General features: G+C 39.4%; 1 protein-coding gene across 6 annotated transcripts in view; it reads right to left on the bottom strand.

Moving 5' to 3' along the window:
• CCSER1 (coiled-coil serine rich protein 1) overlaps positions 1-21,353 on the bottom strand; it is a 711,885-nt gene that overhangs the window by 621,993 nt on the left and 68,539 nt on the right. For 5 of the 6 annotated variants that reach the window (XM_087737605.1, XM_087737607.1, XM_087737609.1 and 2 more), the window contains 2 exons: positions 16,593-17,951; positions 13,436-13,623 (listed from right to left, as the gene is read on the bottom strand). In XM_087737605.1, coding sequence (XP_087593731.1) covers positions 13,436-13,623; positions 16,593-17,907 — 1,503 coding nt within the window. In that variant the 5' untranslated portion in view covers positions 17,908-17,951. Of the gene's footprint in view, positions 1-13,435; positions 13,624-16,592; positions 17,952-21,353 lie in introns of those variants that run through there. The other variant, XM_087737610.1, reaches the window with a different exon arrangement.

Genomic DNA, 21,353 nt, shown 5'->3' with positions numbered 1-21,353 from the left:
TAAAATTCTCTCCTTCCCAATGCTTCATCGCTTCCTTTTCCACATTACCTGCAGTGAACTCCACCCCGTACTTAATCCCAGTTTTCTTACCTTCAAGCCTTCCTCTCTTCCCATCAGCACTTCATAATCCTCCCCATTTTCTATTGGGAACACAGCCCATCCTCCAGTAAGCCCTAACCTTTCTTTATTCTCCTCACCTCTCTCCAGATCAGGTCCTCACTTTCCCCACTCCCACTTCCTCCACTCCAGTAAAGAGCCAGATTCCAAACGTTGGCAAATTTATAAAGACAAAAGTCTGCCAGGGTAACAGTCTGCCAAGTCTGCAGAATTATAAAGACGATTTCATTTAACTAAGTGTTCCCTCCCACTATTTACTCATTCTACTTCACACAACACAAATTTCACAATGCTTATTTTGGGATAATTTCTTCAAAATATATTCTAAACACTTAAAATCTGATCATTTCAGGTTAGAGTAAGTCAAAACTGGTGGGTTTTATTTTTATCAACTACAACATGCCAAAAAAAGATGACAGGAGACTTCTCATGCAAATGCAAACTTCTGATTTTTGGAACAGTCAAAACTAACTTCATTTCCTTTCATATACTCCAAAAAGTTAACCAGTGAAGAATCTTGTAGGAGTAATTTTTAGGAGACAACATGAGTTCTGCTACAGTGCTGCCCGTTTTACAGGATCAGACATAACAGGGTGGGTATGTGGGAGTAACTTAAAACATGCATATGAATAAAAAAAAATTAAGTAAGAAAAATTGAAGACGTTCTTTTTGTCCAAGATATCTGTCTGAGCAACAGAAATAGACTTTGGTGAACAATCTTCCATTAGCCTTGGATTGATTAAAACTCCCCATCCCATTGCAGATGCTCAAGAACCTGAAGCAGGCTGTTACTAAACCTTTTAACTCCCCTCCCCAGGTTTTCTTTCGTATCAAACACTGCATTTTATAAGTGTCGGGCAATGAATTGCTCCAGCTATTACTAACTACTACTTCTCAAGTACTAATGTTCCTCTGAGTGCCAATCAGCTCTGAATCGTAACAGCTATCCAGACTGTTTATGCAACTATAAATCCTAGACAACTGACACTAATATTCTTCAAAATCAAGAAAGCCTCTCAAAGCACAAAAATGCAAAATGTAAAATGTTTGTTTCTTCATCAAGAATTCGAATACAAAAATACACATTCCTGTCCTGAATTTAAAGTGTATCAATTTCAGAAAGGTTTGTGTTGTTTGGAGGGTTGTGTGTGGTTTTTCATGAAAACATCGTTTCAGTTAAGTTGTGGAAATTTAAAAAGATACGAAGCTATTCACCAGGCCTATGTTATTTCAATGAATTTTATTAGTTTTACTGAATGTATTCTATGAATACAGAAAATGATCCATGAGGCAACAAAATGTGTTTTAACACCTCATTCCTTTCCTGAATTATATCCTTTTGTCTATTCCTCCATTAAAAGGTGAATGAACCTAGATAAGCATTCTCAAACCTAACTTCCATATATTAATCAGTAATATAGCACGCAAAATGTGATCCTGAGTCTTTAATGGACTAGCATGCACTTGACTCTAAATCAGAAAACACTCTTGTTCTAAATGGCAAGCTTTTGAGGTCTGCAGCTAGTTTTCCAGCTACTGTCACATCCTTAACCCGGGGTTCACTTACCATTGCCTCCAGCAACACACTGGCAAGACAAGAAGGACTGCAAATATAATGACCAAACAAGTGACCCAACAGCATTTTCATTTGTCACCCCATTACCTTCTTTTTATCAATCAAAGGGACCAAATACCTGGAAGAAGCACCCTACCCTGAACTGCTATTGCCTGGGGGGGGGGGAAATACTGTATTTATTCTGCATTTATTCTCACATAAGCAAAAGAATACAAACAGGCAGCTTATGGGAAAGCATTGCAGAACTCTTACCACAAGATAGTTCTTGGTCACACTGTTCGAGGGACCTACATAGCAGAAAATGATGAGCACAAGAAAGGACAGGAGCTAAATTAGTCACTCTACGAACAAGACCCGGGCAATTTTTCAGTTTTTATTTTCATAAGAACCAACTGAGAGCAAACTACCTGTTAACTATCTGACCTACATGATGAAAAACCCAAGACACTTTTTAATTTGTATTCACTAGTCATAAATTTCAACTTCAGTGAATTAGCTCTCTATTAACTGTCTCCCTTACAGAAGTCACCTAGTGATTTTTGTTTTCCTATTGTATTATTTGCACATGCTAACCTGAGAAGATATACCACAGCTGCACAAATACTGCCAGTGCTAAAGGCATCTGCCAAGATAAGAGACGCGACAGTAATCTTCCAGTGCACAGAAGGAATTAAGTTAAAATCATTTACCTTTTTTCCTTAAGAAGTACTTCTGTTACCAATATTGGATAGAAAGATTTTTCCACTTAAGTATATTACTCATTGCATAAAGACCCCTCTTTTATTTAAAATTGAAGTGCAGTAATTGAAATACGGACATTAGATCAGCCATACTAGGTCACATAACCCTATAACCTGCCTGCACCAATGATAACTCTCAGGTTCCTCTGACCTGTGTCCCTTTTACAATGAGAAAGAGATCCCAGTATGCAAGCACACAGACTACATCAGGTTGTACTACCTCTTCCAATTCCTTCAGAAACGCTTGTTAGGGTCCTGGTTGCTTCCTCCCCGCCATGCACTTCTACTTTCCCATCTGCCATTGTAGCACGTCACAGGAACTCCCTGTCAACCACCTCCTTTCTCTGGCACACCTGGTCTATACAGTAGGATGGGGAAATATAAGAGTGTGTGTGTACACACGGGGATGATCCCAGTTCCTGTGAGTTTACAATTTCTTTCCACCCCAGCATGTCTGCAGGCAGAGCATGATTGGGCAGAGCCCACTGGCACAACAAATAATTTGGGAGCGCAATGCAAGGTGTCAAAGGAACTCTGTTCAGTATTCCCTGCAGCTCCCAGGCCTTGCATTTCAACCTTGGACTCTCATCTCTTCCCAGTATCAAAGGGTTTTGAGCATCTGACATACGAGGGTGGCTGTGGGGATCAATGAAGACAGAGCCAGACTCCTCTTAGTGGTGCCCAGTGAACAGACAAGAAGGTGCAAACTGAAATGCAAGAAACCCAAGAAAAAGCTTTGGGTTTTGTTTTTAGGTTTTTGGGTTGGGTTTGTTTTTTTTTTTTTTTTTTTGGGGGGGGGGTGTTTGTTTTTGTTGGGTTTGGTTTTGGTTTTTTTTACCATAAAGTTAGACAAACACCTGGACAGGTTACCAGGAGAGGTTCTGGAGTCTTTACTCTCAGAGGTATTCAAAACCCAACTACACACGTCCCTAGGTAAATCCTAGCTGACCCTGTTTTGAACAGAGGTGTTGGACCAGTCTCCAGAGGTACCTTCCAATCTCAGAGACTCTGTTCCTCTCCTACTGCTGATTAACATATTGTGAGAGTCAGTAGGGAGTATTGATTAGATTTGTCAGAGGATTGTTTAATTGCTGGTAAATCCCTGACACCTCTCACATCTCCACAGCATGACAGGCACTGAGCAGAAGGTAAAGGTCTTCACCACAAACTAGTTGTTTCTTTGGAGGTGGCACATAGGTGGTGACATGCAGATGTTAGTAGCCTGCATGCACAAACAGACTGAAGACCCTAGAATGTTTTTTTTCAACAACTCTGCATAACAATTTTGCAACAGTACTTGCCTCCACTCAGAACATGTTGTGCTTGTGGAAAATGTGATAGTGAATAGGAAAGTAAAATGTAAAAGTCAAAATAAAACAGAAAAAGAACTAAGCTGCTTTTGCTTGACAAATACAGTTATCTGTTTAAACAATATTGATCCCTATCGCATATTTTAACACATTACCAGATATTTCTGTGCAGAAAGAAATCTTTCCCTTCATGTGGGAAAAGAAACCCTTAAAAAAGCCAAGCAGCTTTGGAACAAGCTTTCTCTTAACATTAACTGGCAAAATTGTTTGGGAATGTAGCGAGACTAGCACAGAAGTGTTTTTTGTTAGAAAAATCCTTTAATTGGGTGTGGTTTGCACTTATATTTTTTGAGTGTCAATAAACAGCTAAGTATTCCAGAAAACTATGAAAACAGAAAAATAAACATAACACATTACAGAGGACACCCATCTGTAGTTTTAAAAGTCCAGTCCCCTGTAAATTAGTTCAGACAATATTCACAGTAAGTGCTCCTATATTAGAACTTCAGAAGAAAATAGCAGATATCGAACTTGTACTGGTTTTGGCTGGGATGGAGTTAAATTTCTTCATAGTAGCTTGTATGGCGCTATGTTTTGGATTTGTGACCAAAACACTGTTGATAACACAGGGCTGTTTAGGCTATTGCTGAGCGGTGCTTGCACAGTGTCAAGGCCTTTTCTGCTTCTCACCCCACCCCACCAGCGAGCAGGCTGGGGGTGCACAAGAAGCTGGGAGGGGACACAGCTGGGACAGCTGACCCCAACTGACTAAAGGGCTTTTCCATACCATGTGATGTCCTGCTGAGCAATAAAAGCTGGGGGAAAGAAGGAGGAAAGGGGAATATTTGCAGTTACAGCATCTGTCCTCCCAAGTACCTGTTATGCGTGATAGAGCCCTGCTTTCCTGGAGATGCTGAACACCTGCCTGCCAATGGGAAGGAGTGAATGAATTCCTTATTGTGCTTTGCTTGCATACACAGCTTTTGCTTTACTTATTAAACTGTCTTCATCTCAACCCACGAGTTCTTGCACTTTTACCCTTCTATTTCTCCTCCCCATCCCACTGGGGGGAGTAAGCAAGTGGCTGCATGGTGATGAGTTGCCCACTGGGGTTAACCCACAACAGAACTAAAAGAACTAATTCTGTCCTATTTTCACTACATAACAACACATCCATCCACTACCACGATTACTCTGGGATTTAAAATTGCTAATAACTCACTTCTACCTGTATTAACATAACTCTATTCAATCAGAATAATTATACCAATGTTAGAATAACAGTTTACCCTTTTTTGGACTCTAAGGGCCATGTTCCTGAAGAAGTGCATAGAAGATTATAGCGTAAGTATTAAGTCACATCTAAATTAATTTCGGTTAGTTACTTGATCTCAAGAATTAATTCAAAGTGTCTAACAACTGCAATCTGATTTTCACAAGCTCTTAATACGTTAAGAAATGTATATTACACTACAGATATTAATTTCCCAGAGGGTATTTAGCTGAAAAGCTTCTGGTTGACTTGACCTAAAAATCACAGACAAAATGCTTAAATCCCAATTTGCCATTTCCATCTTTTTTATGCTAATAGTATGTGAAAGGCACTTTCTCCATGCTAAATTAAGAATATAAGGCCCAAATTACTACTTACCTACAATCAGCAATTTATTCCTTAAGTACTGTTCCATAAGTACTGTTCAGCCTTACACTATCAAAGTAGTCCTGACAGTTCTTGCTTTAAGTATCTTCCAGAGTTTCTTTCCACAAAGGAGCAAAACACCAAATTCATTGCAAAAGGGGAATTTTTGTTATGTTAGTACAAAGCTAGTTATAAATGAATGCTGTCAAGTCCACTTCATAGGAAGAGTGAACCACTGCCTTACAGGGTTTGCTTGAACAGTTCAATAAGAATTGATGTTCCTAAATATTCTCCCTTGAGAAGCCCAACATAGCAGAGAAGAATTTGAATTAAGCAGAAATCTCATAATTCTGTGACAGAACAAAATGTAACATCTATTTTAACCATGAAAAAAACTTCCATGAGCATCACAGATACCAGAGGTAATATATGTATAGCAAGTTAACAACAGGTTACAGTTATTCAGAGAAAACATAACCTTGTTAGTTCTAAAGAAGGTTGTGCAGAGGACATTAACAGAGTGCGTGCGTTTTGCTTACCTAGTTCATATTTTTACAACAGTTTTAGTATATCTGGAAAAAGCTGTTTTGTTTGGGGTTGGGTTTTTTTTTTTTTTGAACCTGAACTGAAACCCTGAGCACTCAAATGCTCTCCATAACCTTTAATTCACTCCCTTTCCAGTGCAGGCTGTCAAGACAGAAGCTTATCTGCTGTTAAGACATTAATCATTAATGTGTCTCCAGTCTGTAGATGGAGAGTGTATCCCATAGGGTTTTCTCAAGCCTCTACAGGTCACGCTTACAGGTCACAAAAACAGCCACCTTCAATTCCACTTTCAAGTCTACTGGTCACCCACTGTAACTCAAAAACCATTCAACTCATGTATTTGCAATACCATCTTCCAACTAACGTGTTGGCCACAGATTGCATAAAAATCTCAGCTTCCAAATGATCTCAGCAAAGACTGTCAGAAGGCATGAAGCAGAAGGTCAAGTCCATACTCAAGGAAAAAAGAGCAGGAGAAAATAATGTTAAAACAACCTGGAGCAAATATGAAAATCACTTCAATCCTCTCTAGACAAGCAGTCAATCAAGTTTTACCCACGCTCAGTGCTTCATCAGACACCAGCAAGATATCATACTATTCAGCATAGAGAAGAGGAACATAAAAAAACATTTTAGCCCTTATTCATATACGTTCAGTGAAGTCCATAGGGGCACAGGATCCTGTTGTTTCTTTCATGATATAGCAACTAGGTTAGAACCAGTGCTTGATAATAAGACTACTCAGGAAACATTAAAAATAAAGTCACCTGTGAGAAGCACTAATCACACTTTCATCAGTTGCAGATTTGGATACTGCTTCATAATGTACGATATCAAACACAAGGACAGATTTGAATACAGTGGTTTGGATAATTGCTCCATCATTGCAAGTACCATTTCTGAAGTACACTAGAAACCTGACTATTAATTACTAAGTCACCCCAAATCACCTAGGTAACAAAACCTAGGTAGAGTTACTCACACAGAATATCCAGGACACCTAACTAAAATTTAGACACCAGCTGCTAATTAGATAATTATCACAAGCAGACATTCCAAGCAGGGGCCATAACACATTTCCATTAAAGTGACCTATGTTTTGCCTTTCTGCTCCCTCTAGAGATACGCTAGGAACCTCAAAAACTTGAAGTTAATATCTATTTTGCTAGCATCTCACTATTTCTGTGTCAATCATTTACCTTTTTTATGTCTTCCCAAAGTTTCAGATGGCCCTGTCTACACTAAATTAGTCAATTATTAATTTTGCAAATTTAACATTTAACTGACATAGTCAACCCCTCCCATTATCAAACTGAACCCTGCAGTGGCCCATGAAATAACACCCTGTATTCCAACACTGGTTTTTGCATATACTGTTCTTAATTTATATTGTAAATACACTTATTGAGAGGTTAGGTGCTCAGAGCATCCCAGTACCAGCATGCATCTTGAAAAATTATCTTCGTTCATTATTGTGTTGTTACATGTAGGCAAGGCAAAAAAATAACATGAAAATTGAGGAAGGAAATGAAGAAAGTTTTGTGGTAACTGCATGCAGTTACTCTAGTGCACGATAGGCAGCGTGGGAGAAAACATGAATGCAACTATTTTACAGTTTGGCAAGGGGGCAGTGAAGACTTGTATCACTGTTAAAGCTGAAGGAAAAAATCTGGGATGACCTTAGGCCATGAAAGTCCTTTAACTGGCAACAAACAGTTTTATCTAATATAGTGGAACAACGGGAAAGATGCAAAGAAAGAAATGGCACAGTCAAAGCAACAATCCAGAAAAATAGGTTGTGCAGCTCTAACTGAACTGACACAAGTAGGCAAGGCTGCCTTGCTCTACGCAAAAGGAGAGGACGATGCAGCACTGAGGGCAAGCATAAAAATTTTTACCTGCAAGGATGAAAACTTGTAGCTGAATTTAAGAAAGGAAAATCGGGCAACATTTAGAAGAGATTCATGTCTGAGAAACTGAAGAAAAACCTGTGCTTAAGAGAGTGCCCAGAGAAATGCAGTCCTGCAGAACAAAAAGGACAGTGGCAATGTTCACCCAATGAGACAGGAAGAAGCTGAAAAATTAGGTTTCTTTTAGTTATATAGCACATATGCTGATAGTCAGGTGTGGGCAAGGGACCAGTCACAAACACAATTATTTTCTTCATAAATAATTGCAGAGAGGCAGAAAGACACATCTGTGAGAGCCAAATATAAGTGAGTAGTCTCGTTCTACTGCATGTATGCAGTCATATTTCTAGACAGAGTAAAAACACATGTGTGCATACAGCACAGTGCAGCTCACATCTTGAAGCTGGGCGGTGTGGTCTAGGACCTCCAACAATCCTCTGATTTTTTTTAACTTGTAGTAACGTACATCTGCTTTCATTCATATCATCCTTCATGACTATCTGCTTTTAATGAGTGACTGTAATTTGTTAGCATTTCAAGATCTTTATCAGCAACTTTAAAAAAAATCAGTTTGTTTTTTTTTAAAAAAAAACATTTCCTCTTTAGTACTGGTAAAGGTGATATTTAGGATAGTCATCTTTCCACATTAGCTACTACAATGAGAAGTGATGGATAATTTTGTTGCTCACAAACACCTCAATTTCTACTGTTAATTCTAAGTACTGTAGCACATCAACTCTTTTCCCTGCTGTTCTGTCTCTTAATCCTCTTAAAGAACTTACAGTGATTTGGGGGTCTGATCCTATTTTTTCAATGTGGTTATTCTAATTCTCTCCTACATTTCAACTACCCAGGTTTACGTTCTTTTCATTGGTCTCACAGGGCTGCGTACTTCAGGTCATCAGGTCTTTCACCATGCTGCTTTGCATTTTTCTTTCTTTCTTTTTGCCTCTCTTACACATTGGGAAAGAAGAACCACCTAGCTGGCAAACAGGGAGGTCAGCCATAGCCTCCGTCCATCTTCTGAGACATAGTTAACTAGTCTATATTTTATGTCTAAACATTTGAAGTTGTAACTGATGTTGGAACATTTGAATGACCAGAGTTTCTATAGCAATATGAATCTCTTTAAATTGCATCAGTATCAACCATGTTCATTTGAAAAGGGTCTATTATACTGCACAGGCTAATCAACATTAAACTGTTCCAAAAATGTGTCCTGAATTGCATTTTGCCTTTTTGTGCAACTATGTAATACTAAAGCCTAAAACCATTTTTAGTGAAATGGTGGCATCTCGTGGCAGAAAGCGTTCACTGCAAGAATGACGGCATTGAAACTGTATTCTGATGAAAAACACACATAATTAGTAATCTAAGCAGTTAATCTCAAGCATCTGTTTCAGTTCATTATTTATATTACTACAGAATTGGCACGTTTGCAGAGTTTTTCTGAAAGACTTTTTTCTTTCCCTATATTTCCTTTATGAGTAGCATTGCTCTTTTCCAGATTATAAATTATTTTCGGCATCTCACAAATGAGTTAATGCCACTCTTGGGGGAGATGGTGACCATCTTTGTAGGTCTAATACACATTCTCGGTATTTAGGAGATCCCCCTATCCAAGCTTTTACATATCACCTTCAAAAAGAACACTGCCAATCATGTAAAAACACTCTGCTGAGCAAGTCGTTTAGGAGGAAGAACAGTTTCTCAGATGCTTCTTCTCATTTCCTGTGAAAATCTAGAATCCCCTCAGTTTGTCTGGCTCCTTACTCCCGTCAGCCTCAGCAGAAGCAGACCACGCTGCCTGCCAACAAGAAGGAAGGAAGGAAGCAGGGTCTTGGAGGACTTTCTTCAGTTTGCGAGGAAAGGGTATGTTTCACACTACAAAGCCTCTTCAGCGCAACCCCACATCTGGATGATGCCAGAAAACTGGCATCCGCAGCTACTACCACTCGCTCGGTGCCGCAGAGCGGAACCGAACAGCAACGCTGCCCTCATCAGGGAGGCCTCGGCAATCCCCCACGAACTCGCCATCCCTTAAACACCTGTGGTTCATTTTCTTCCAAAATTGAACAAAATGAATACAGATAGCCACAGAAGAGTGACTAATGCTTTTCTAGGCACATGAGAAAGTTAGGTTAAGATTTTTAATAACACTTTGTTTAGCAACTCCAATTCTTTACCTAACATTTATTCTTCATAAGGATCATTCACTGGTAACAATCTGCTACTGTGATGTTAAACTTCAATACTTGTGATGAGTATTTTGAAGGGGCCTTTTTACTGTTATGTATTATTACGAAAAATCAATTTCTTCAGTTTTTAGTTCCTTTTGCTTCCAGGGAACTCTGCTTATTCTTTTGCCTTCTGGTTGTCTGGCGGGGAAGGAGGTGTTGTTAGTTTTTTGGTTTTGTTTGGTTTACTACTTCTTAAACCTCACTTTTTACTAAAAAAGCTTTCATCTAGCATTTTTCTTAACATATGAAGATGATATCCATATAGCATTGGGGGGAAAGCAAGAACAATTTTACCTTCACTCATGAATATACACAATAATCTTTGACATGAAAGTTCTTGGTCTGTTACCGTAGTACAAATAAGCGTGAGCAAACACTTGTGAATTTGTGGACAGTCTTGCTAACGGATGTGAAAAAGAAACATGGATTTCATAGGCAATACATGAGGAAGAGACTCAAATCACCACCTACCCCCCATGCACACTTTGCTTACTTCCCGTCGTTACAGTGTTGTCACCTTCCCAGTCCCATCGTTGATACAGGGCTATGTAGAATGAAGCGCTATGGCATCAGTCTAGCCCAGTATTTAAATGAACACAAAGATCTGCCTAATAGCTTGGGTCTAACAACCCAAATAAGGTTTACAGGCTTAAGCCAGGGTTAACCAGCTTTTTCGGGCAGGAATGACATCTGCATAATGCCCTGTATGCCTATGTGAAACAGCATCTTTAAATGTCATAATGTTCTTTCTGACTTCGAAAAATAAGATGTTATTCACTGATATTTGGATGTGAACTTCCTGCAAAAACAGAGAAACATGCTAGAACTATACACTTGAATAGCACAAAGGTTTCTTCTACTATTTAGCAATTCTACCTCTTTATTTCTATGCTGTATCTTTGTGTATAATAATCCAATGGATTAAAAAAAATTAAATATTTTTTTCTAATTGAAATAAATTTTTTATTACTGTACCACTTCACCTGACAAGTTGGCAACAACCTAGAAACAAGAAAGGCAGATGTATGCTGGAGTGTGTCCAAAGAAGGGCAACGAAGCTGGTGAAGGGTCTAGAGCACAAGCTTTATGAGGAGCAGCTGAGGGAGCTGGGGTTGTTTAGCCTGGAGAGAAGGAGGCTCTGGGGGGAGACCTTGTTGCTCTCTACAGCTACCTGAAAGGAGGCTGCAGGGAGGTGGGGGTCGGTCCCTTCTGCCAAGTAACAAGTGACAGGACGAGAGGAAACGGCCTCAAGCTGCGCCAGGGGAGGTTTAGGTTGGATATTAGGAAGAATTTCTTCACTGAAAGGGTTGTCAAGCATTGGACCAGGCTTCCCAGGGAAGTGGTAGAGTCTCCATCCTTGGAGGTATTTAAAGAACGGGTAGATATGGTGCTTGAAGACATGGTATAGATGGACTTGGCAGTGCTAGGTTAACGGTTGGACTTGATAATCTTAAGGGTCTTTTCCAATCTAAACAATTCTTTGATTCTATAAAATCTTTTCCTTCCTAAAATTAATTTGCCTCCTGCTCTTTCAGGCAGTATAAAATTAATCACTAAATACTGATAAATCTGCACAATCTGATACTGCTAAGAAGAGAATAATCCTGCCATTGAAGTGTAGGTAATTCAATCTGCCCAGGTTACACAAAGTAAGTGTACGGGCAAGAGCTTCCGTAAAAGACATCAAGTAATTCCATTTTAGTTGAGTGTTTTTAGTGACCATTGCTTCAGGACACTGATACACTGGAAAATCTGTTGTGCATCCACTATACATAGTAAGAATGTGCTTGATACTGATGTAATTTTCTCCTGCCATCCACAGCAGCATTTGTGATCCCAACCACAAACGAACATTTGAATGATACATTCAGACACACGGGTGAGATTTGCCAGGACAAAAGACAGATTTCACATCCTCTTGAGAAACCCCCAAACCCCAACTTCCCACCACAGTGTCTGTAAGGGGATTTCACACTAAATCAGATCCTTCTCTGGGGACCTATTTTTAAATGACCAACCAGGAACTAGTATGGGCAAATCTCACAGAGGAAGACAATTTTAGCCTTCCCTGGCTTCTCGAGTGAAAGAGAAGATGTTAGGTTTAGGGGCAGCCAAAGCATAAAGGTTGTCTAAGTAATGGTATGAGTTCTTGAGTTTTTGTATTAGCCTGTAAAACTACACCAAAAGAGCACATAACTGGAAATCTAACATCAGTTTGCACCAATCAGTTCCACATCTCCGAAAAACTGCAAAAATTGTTTTACAAGAGGCCGCTCTGTTCACATCCAAGTCTCTCAGGGATGTGTTTGGTCCTGCATCATTGTAACATAATGGCTATTACATAAAGCTGAAAAGGAAAAGCCCCTTTATTTATACATCTGTTTAGCAACTCTAGGCAGGGGTAAGAAACTTGGAGCTTTTTGCTTTCTATGGAAAGCTATTTTGAGATATGGGTACAAAACAAATCCTCCTTTTTTCCAGCTAGCATGTTGAATAAAATATTTCAAACTAACAATGGCCATAAAAGTTGTTTTAGTGATTCCCATAAGCTAAAGAGTGGATGCCAGTGCTGTAGATGTTCAATCTTAGCATCTTCGTTATTTCTCCCACTGGAGAGCACATGCGTAAGTATAAATTACACTCACCTTAAAAGGTTTATTCTCACTGGCTATAGGATAGCACAAACTTCTCAGTCAGTTCCTTCTACTATTGTTTCACTAAAAGAGGTTTCAAAAGTACTCTCCTGCAGTTATTTGATCGGTCTTAGCTTTTCCAGTCCTCAGGACCCTCAAAAGGGTTCTCAGAAGAGATCCTTTCCTCTCCTCCTTACCTTGCGCTCAGAGTGAAAGCACTCGAACTTGTCACCAGTTTCGAAAGGGACCACTCAGACCTTTCAAATGAGCCTCCTTACAGAGGAGGCTTACAACTTCCTCTCTGTCCAACTTCTGGCCTGAATCTCATCTCATACCAGACATGAGTCCATGAAATAACTAACACCGTAACAATAAAATGTTGCCACAGAGTAGCCCACTGTATTTAACCTCAGAAACAGTCATACTGAATTTTGCTGCGGTTCCCTCTTCCAGTATTTTTCTCCCAGGTAAATCAGCAAAGCATGACAAGAAGAATCTCTTCACAGAAAGTATGCAAACCTTTTCACAATGTCACACCCTGAAAAAAATACTTCTAATATCTGTAGCTGAGCCTGGATCACATTTTGGAAGCCTGAGACAACTTTTTTTTTTTTCTTCCCCTTCCCCTTTATTACCATGCATTACTTGTAAAGTTGCTGCTTCTCATTATAGTTACACCAATCACAGAAAAACAAAAACTTACATATATGGGACTAAAACTCACCATGCTGTTCATTTTTGAAGAGGATGAGCTTGCTCTCTGCTTCCGTAGGCTGTTAAGCTCTTCTGTATTTCCATCCTTTGGTTTTATGATCAGCCGACTGCCGCCAGCAGTACCTTCTGAAGAGGATCTCAGTCGTTTCTCAACAAATCTGCCTTCTCGGTATGGACTGAAGCTATTGGCAAGATCAACTACAAATAGAGAAGGAATCAGCAATCGTTACAGAGAATTACTCTCCACAAGTATTTTCTTAATGAGAACACTGCTTTGCTCTAAATGCTTACATTGAAAGACAATCACATAAGAGATGTTCTGTAGAAAGCAGATCCTGCTTACCTAGATAAAAGTGTCACCTGGGCCACCAGTTCACTGTTGAGCCCCCAATGACTAGCATACTCAGCATGCTACAGCCCAGTCCACGGCTCCTCACAGAATCCAGAAGGACCTTTGCTCCATCCTTTCCTTTCTCCCCTTGTTCCAGGACACTTCCAAACCGCAGGCCAGTAAAATCACCAGAGAAACTATTGCTGGTCCACTGGTGCCAAAACCCAACCTGCCTTACCCTGTGTCCCGAGACAAGTTTAGATTTTGTAGGGCCAGGTCACAGCTTTGTTACCACTGCACAGGACAGGGATGCACACTGGTTTTGGTTTCTGCTTGGCCTTCCTAGCTCAGCTCTGCATCCACGCCCTCCAAATCCAGACTTTTTTTGCGAGAAAACAGACATTTTCTCTAAGGCTTTTAAAAAAAAAAATCTGTATCACATAAAAATATATAAAGGTATACTACGGCATATATGGCACATCAAACCTGCCATCTATAATGATATCAGCTATGAGACCAGCTATGGAAAAGAATATATTATTACCAAAGAAAATGGACAGAAATATTTTGCATTCACATCTAGTTTTAAATATTGTTTTAGCAAAACCAAATGTTCAAACCAGTCTGTTTGTAACAGATATAACTACTTATAACCATACCTTACTGTCCTGGTCTCAGCTGGGATAGAGTTAATTTTCTTCCTAGTAGCTGGTATAGTGCTGTGTTTTGGATTTAGTATGAGAATAATGCTGATAATGCACTGAGCTGTCAGTTGTTGCTAAGTAGTGCTTACACCAGTCAAGGACTTTTCAGCTTCCCATGTCTTGCCAGTGAGAAGCTGGGAGGGGGCACAGCCAGGACAGCTGCCCCAGACTGGCCCAAGGGCTGTTCCATACCATATAGCATCATGCTCAGTACATAAACTGGGGGGAGTTGGCTGGGGGGCAGCGATCGCTGCTCAGGAACGGGCTGGGCATCCGTCAGCGGGTGGTGAGCAATTGATAGTGTATCACTTGCTTTCTATATTATTATTACTACTACTACTACTATTCTATTTTATTTTGCTTCAATTATTAAACTGTTCTTATCTCAACCCACGAGTTTTCTCACTTTTACCCTTCCAATTCTCTCCCCCACCCCACTGCAGGGTGACAGTGAGCGAGTGGCTGTGTGGTGCTTAGTTGCTGGCTGGGGTTCAACCACGACATTTACTGAATGCCACATAAGCTTTTTTTCTATATGTTTAATTTCATATGGCAGGATTTTATATCTTTTTTCAATGGTCCCTTTGTACACTTGGCCAGTTTCTAATTTTAAATACATTCTTCACCACACAAGTCGAAAAAATTGCATTTTTAACAGAACTATAAAGCCCTGACAATTAATCATTGACTTTCATATAGTGCAGTATTAGCTCTAGTGTTTCTGTGAACATGAATCCCATTTACAAAAATCCCTCTATCACAATTTCAACTCCAGTTAGCCACCTTCCAGAAATACAGATTAAATATACAACTGCCAATGCATGAGTTTCAAATGCACTGTTAATCTCTAAACATCACTCCAAGCTGCTCCCTTACTGCTCTGCAGTACATTCTCGTAAGTCAGATTCAAAAGGAGCAGCTCATTCACAGATGAGCCAATGTTGCAAGAAAGATCAACCCAGTGCTCAGGAGCAGTAACATACATAAACACAAATATTTTTTCTCCCAGTTGACTAAGATTCTGAGGGAAACAAGTCCCTTGTGGTGAAAGCTAATTTAGTGGATTAATTTGACTTTATATTGCCATTTCTGTACAAGATTTCCAACCAAGCCTTGCAGTGACAAATAATTCAAACAGCAAGATTGCTTTTGATTGCTTATAATCTACATGCCTAGATAAATGTCCCAGCAAAAAGATGAGTATGAATTCATATGAGTTTGCAGTCATTCATCTTCTAATACAAACACTGTAAATGCAGCCTTGTTAACTCTCACCAATTTTGGCCTGCCAGATACAGCCTGAGGATTATGCAAGAAAGCACCAGTCTTTAGGTTGGTTTGAGAAAATGAACTCGCAGAGATAGATGTCTTCTGACAGGTGTCCTTCACTCAAGGGCCTGGTGCCTTTATTCATCTGCATTTCTATAGTCTGGGATTTCTAGGCACCGCCTTTCCGCTTAATCTTGTTAATATTTCCAAATTCCTTTTCATAAGCTAAAGATCCAGTGCAAAATTTAGCTGGTAATTAACTGTCTCCATTTCATAGATTACATAATGAGAACTCACACAATGTTATTTCAGATGGAAGCAGAAATAGGATCTCTCATACTCTGCCATAGAAACATCCACTCCAAGCTACTCTATAACGTCAGTTGAACAGAGCAAGCGAGAGTCAGGAAATTTCAAAACCCAGATCAATGTAAGATAAACTGTGTTATTTTTCATATCCAGACTAAAAGGAGGTTTAGTTCTCTAGCGATGTTTCCATCTCAAACAACGCAACTCTTTTTGGCTTAAGTCCAAAATAGGTATGCCTCAATAATCCCAACTTCAGCCTTCAACAAGAGGCAAGAATCAGCACCCTCCTTCTTAATTCATTTTCTAGCACAGGAAAGCATAGCTGCAAACAGCGCTGATGGGTGTTAGCAAACTGTAAAATGCGAGCTCAAAAAAATCATAGATTTTTTTTGTTTAATTCCTACAATTTTGGGAGGAGGGCACAATTCTTTTGAACTTCCTAACTAGCACTGGCAACTCTACAAAAACACTTTATGCCCAAACAATTCTTACAAAAGAACTGGGGCCAAAAAAAACCCCACCAAACCCCACAATGAAAAGACCACAAGACATACCTTTAGAACGGTTTGTTTCATAACCCTGTTGTGTTTTAAAAGACTGAGGTTCAGAACATGGAACAATGTTAAAATCCGTTACAGGAACTGTCTCTCTCGTGTGCTTGGATGGCGTGCTTTCATCTCTGTCCCCACTCAAACCCTGTGCCTTTGGAGAGAGTATCACTGGTTCTTCTCTACGCTGTAACACAGAGGTTTCTAAATGTGCATTTGCCAAGTTAATTTCTCCTATGTGCCTGGCATCGTTAATATGTACTTCGTTGGCTTGCAACAATACTTTTGTTTGATTAGCAGCTGAGGTTTTGAATAAGGTATTAGATTCAGCGCTACACGAGCTTGCATGACTCACAGGAGATACGCCAGCAGAATGGCCAGTACTTTCCACAATATCTGTTTCCCTCGCAGGAGCAGCAGCAGGATTAAAGAAGATCTGAGAGGTAGAGACATTGTGGCCAAAATCCTCTGCAAGCAGCACCCCAGTCCCGCTGCTGGGAAAAGCATCAACCTCCGAAACAGAATCCTCCGTCAGGGCAACAAAGTCGGACGGTGTCTGGGCAGCCGTGAGGTCAGCCGAGAGCAGCGGGGACTGCAAGGAGCTTCCCATGCACTCTGTCGTCTCGGTCGAACATGGAGGAGAGGACTTGGCAATCACAGGTTCACTTTCCACGTACGTCTTGACCTCCAGCAAGCACCCGGACTGCTGCACAGAGGAAACCGACTGACTCTCGGGAACTGGTTTGGTAAATTTGTAGTGCGATGAGAAAGACTTAGGGAGAAGTTTTCGCGTGGATTGTTTGACAGAGTATCGGCTCTGCTCCTCTGCAAAGCCTGAATCATCACCCTCATTCTTCCCAGAGCTTATGCAATTTATAAAGACATTCTTATTAGCTGAGGGCTCCTTTCCCTTTTCAAAATCATCTGTCAAAGACCTTGTTATCTTCTTGCTACGCGAGCTGCCAAAGCCAACCGAATGCCTTCCTCTGCTTTTAATGTGTTCCTCTAAGCTCAGTTTTTGAAAAGTGCTGAGAGAGGACTGGGCACCATTTGAGATGTTAACGTTCTGACTAGCCGAGTCAGGCTTCTGCTCACTCCCTTTCTTGTTATGGAAGCTAATGGAAGGAGTGCGGAAAATACTCCGGCGCTTGCCTGTGCTCCCTGAGCTGGAGTTAGTGCTGGATGGGGAGGAGGTGTGGACACCAATGGCATTAGCAGAAGAAGGTGAGGAAGGAAGGGAGTCGTGTCTCCGGCTAATACTTCTCCTGAATATTGGCAACCGAGATACTAGAGTCGATCGTCTGGATCCTGAGTCCCCCATCAGGGCACAAAGTGTCCGTGGCTCTTCGCAGCCAACAAGCTAATCTGGGATGAGGCGGGGGAGGAGAAAAAAAAACAAACAAACAAAAAAAAGAAGATAAATGATACATCCTCAGAATCCACTTGAACAGACTTTAAGTCAGCCTAAATACATGAGATGCCAACATCAATTTTATGTACAGCTGCAAGTTGTTGCATACGCATTACTGAAGATTTTTAGAATTTCAAAGTGATGTTCAATAGGCAGCACTGAAAACCCAGCAGCTGAACAAAGATGTGGCTCAAAACATTCTATAAATGTGAGATACAGTACTATATATGATGTATTATACAATGCAGATCACACTGGGTAAGACTATAAAATCTACATGCCAAAAGATATATCACCCAAATGTCCTTGTTTTTGTAAGTTCTTGGAACAAGTCATCTTCTAAACCGCAAGCTCTCTTAGAAGAGACTTGATTTTTCATTATCTGAGTAGAACAAAACAGTATTTTGTGCTCCTAAATACTCAGATTTTTGCAAGAAAGAAGAGGATTTAGATTTTCCAATCTTCACTGAACTATCAGTTGGATTTTTGATTCCTTTATGTGCTCCTGCTAAAAGCTGTATGTATCACCTTACAGCAGAGAAAATGCTGGCATTGCAGTCAAGCTAAAATATGCACCAACAAGAATTATTCCTAAGGAACTATAAGTTCTCGGAATTTACTGTCAAAATATGGGAACATGTTTCTGGATTTGAACTTTAATGTTTCCTTTGAACACTCCTCTCAAATCCTCTTGTAGTCTACTTGTTTATAATTAGCTATTTTTGCAGTTTTTTTAGATTAGTGAAAAGAGCTTCATATGCAGGCGCTTGGCATTTTTTATAAGCATTTAAGCAATAAAAACTTATTTTGATTAGCACAGCAGATGTACTAGAAGAAAATTAATCTTTATGAAATATATGCGAGTTCTATCTCCTTTTTGTTCTCGTTATAATAAACTACCACTGTGAGAGACAGGACCATGAAGGGAGCAATAAAAATACATTATGTATAATCACAAGACCAACAGAGGCTGTAGGTATAATGCCGGAGTGTAACTTTGTGAGCTGCAAGTGTTCAGCACATAGGAATAAAAATCAGGTCATTTATCTAAACAATATTTGTATGTCAAGTGCAAAAACAAATTCATTCATCTAATGAGCAATTTAATATGCGTTATGCGGCTACAACAAATATCTATGAACAATATACACAGTGTATATACATACACACACACACATATATATAAAAATAAAAATGGGAACAGAATATTTAAGGAATAATAAAACTATATATATATATATATGTTATATTACTGTGAAAGAAAGGGTGATGAGTAAGTTCAGAGACTATTTCTGACTAGACATTGGACTGTACTTTCTGCACTGTTAACATTTTTTTTTTAAAAAGCTAGTACAGCTGCAGTCTGAACATGCACTGCCAAGCAGCCAAAATATTCACAAGCACCAGGAATCAATAAGCAATTTTGTAGTTTAAGATGAGAGAAACCGCTTGGGAACAGTCACTAATTCCTAGAAGTCACTGGTGATCTCTGATGACAAGCCAAAACCCGACCTAGACAATACCGAAGTCCTGCGATTGAAACCTAAATTTTAATTCAGCCTGATTGGGACAGAATTGATGGTACAGGCACACACACAGATCATCAGAATAACTTTACATCCACCAAGCCAACTGATGCATGGCTGGTTGTTCCATTGCACTGACCCGTAAGGTAGTTTGCATTTACACCACTGTAAGAGCAAAAGCAAAGGCAACAGCACAGAGAAGCTGAGGCCCTGTGAACTCACACAGTGGCTTCTGTTATACCAACTGGTTGGTTTGTCCACAATTCAGCCTACTGAAAATGTGCTTTGGAAAGCCACATGCATCCCTTTCCACCCTCCCCGTACAAACCTCTCTTGGTTCTTTAACTACTTCCAGACCTATTGTGTCGGGGTTTTTTTTGCTTTTGTGAATGTGTACTTGCAGGCATGCTGATATGTATAGTATGTATATGTATGTATAGTGTGTATATATATATATATGTATGTATAATACAAGATCATTTAGAGATTGTGAGGGTCCTTCCTTGTATTTTAAGGAGACATCATAACTGCTGAAAAAATACTTTACAATGCAGTTTTACAACTGCAGTAGATGAGTAAAATATTTTTTAAAATACATTAAATCGCAATAGGCATTTTATGCTCAGACAAAACATTTGCTCCCATCATTCACTCTCCTGCCCACACTTAATTGTCAGTTCACTGGAGAACAAACCATCCTGCTTTATAATTATGAAATTCTCTGAGTTGAGAGCAGAAAGAAGCAGAAAACTGAGCAAAAACACACATACTGTAACTTTCACTGGAAATAAAAAGGCTGTGTCTAAATAATAGAGATTATTCCTATTAACTGACCCATGAGTGTACACAGCCTTAGCTTTCCAGGTGGTAACAATTTTTAATGGAATACATTGTCTCTAACTGCATTTATTCAGTCTTTCTTCCTTCCTTGCCTCTTGAATGAAGAGCACAAATATACAGTCAACATCTCTCTTGTTGTCTAAGCAGCAGAAATCCTTACCCATAAAATACGAACTAATTATAATATACTGTTCTTTCTAGGTCTACAATAGCTTTCAGAGGACATTTCTCAACACACACACATCCATGTACACATACATGCATATATGAATGCTTATGTGCATATACTGTTTGAATATTTTGAATATTGTGAATATTTTACTAATATTTTGAATATTATTTGCATATACCATTTATTTTATGTACACACACACACATTTTGCAGTGTAAAAGCACCAAAGTTTATCACTGAGTTAAAGTGACAATTCCACTTGCAACACAGGAAAAAGTAATAGGTATTTCAAGATTTTAATACCCTCAGATATTAATGAAATAAGATCTTTCATTAATTTTTTCACTTATTGCAGAGGAGTTATAAACTGCCATATATGTCCTATTACGAGCAAAACAGGAGATGTTTCATTTCAGCCTCCACATGTAACGTAATTACTTGTGCTTACCGTTTTATAGCAGTAACCCTTACAGCATGAAATTCACTCCAGCTACATATTCTCTACAAAACCACTAATTTTCTGTATCTAACATCCTCATCCCTACTGGCATCATTCTTAAAAGCTGCAACAGAGGAAAAAGAAAACAGCAGAGAAAGACACCTTTGCAATGGTATTATGCCATTCCAGATGACTCCTTCAAATTTAAACTGGACAAAAATTCTGATCCTACACAGTCCTTGGGTTTTTAGAATACTAGCAAGAAGTCAAGTAAACAAGAAGGATCAAGGAAAAGTGACAGGCTAGGAAGGCTTTCAATTAGATCAGGCTCCTTGTTTAGGACAAAATATATTTTGCATCATTATCATATAATGTGAAC

Source organism: Nipponia nippon, unplaced genomic scaffold (genome assembly GCF_047370975.1).
Source record: "Nipponia nippon isolate SJK-2023a ecotype South Korea unplaced genomic scaffold, ASM4737097v1 scaffold_6, whole genome shotgun sequence".
NCBI lineage: Eukaryota > Metazoa > Chordata > Aves > Pelecaniformes > Threskiornithidae > Nipponia > Nipponia nippon.
Note: the sequence above shows the minus strand (reverse complement) of the source record. Positions and strands in the feature narration are given on the sequence as shown.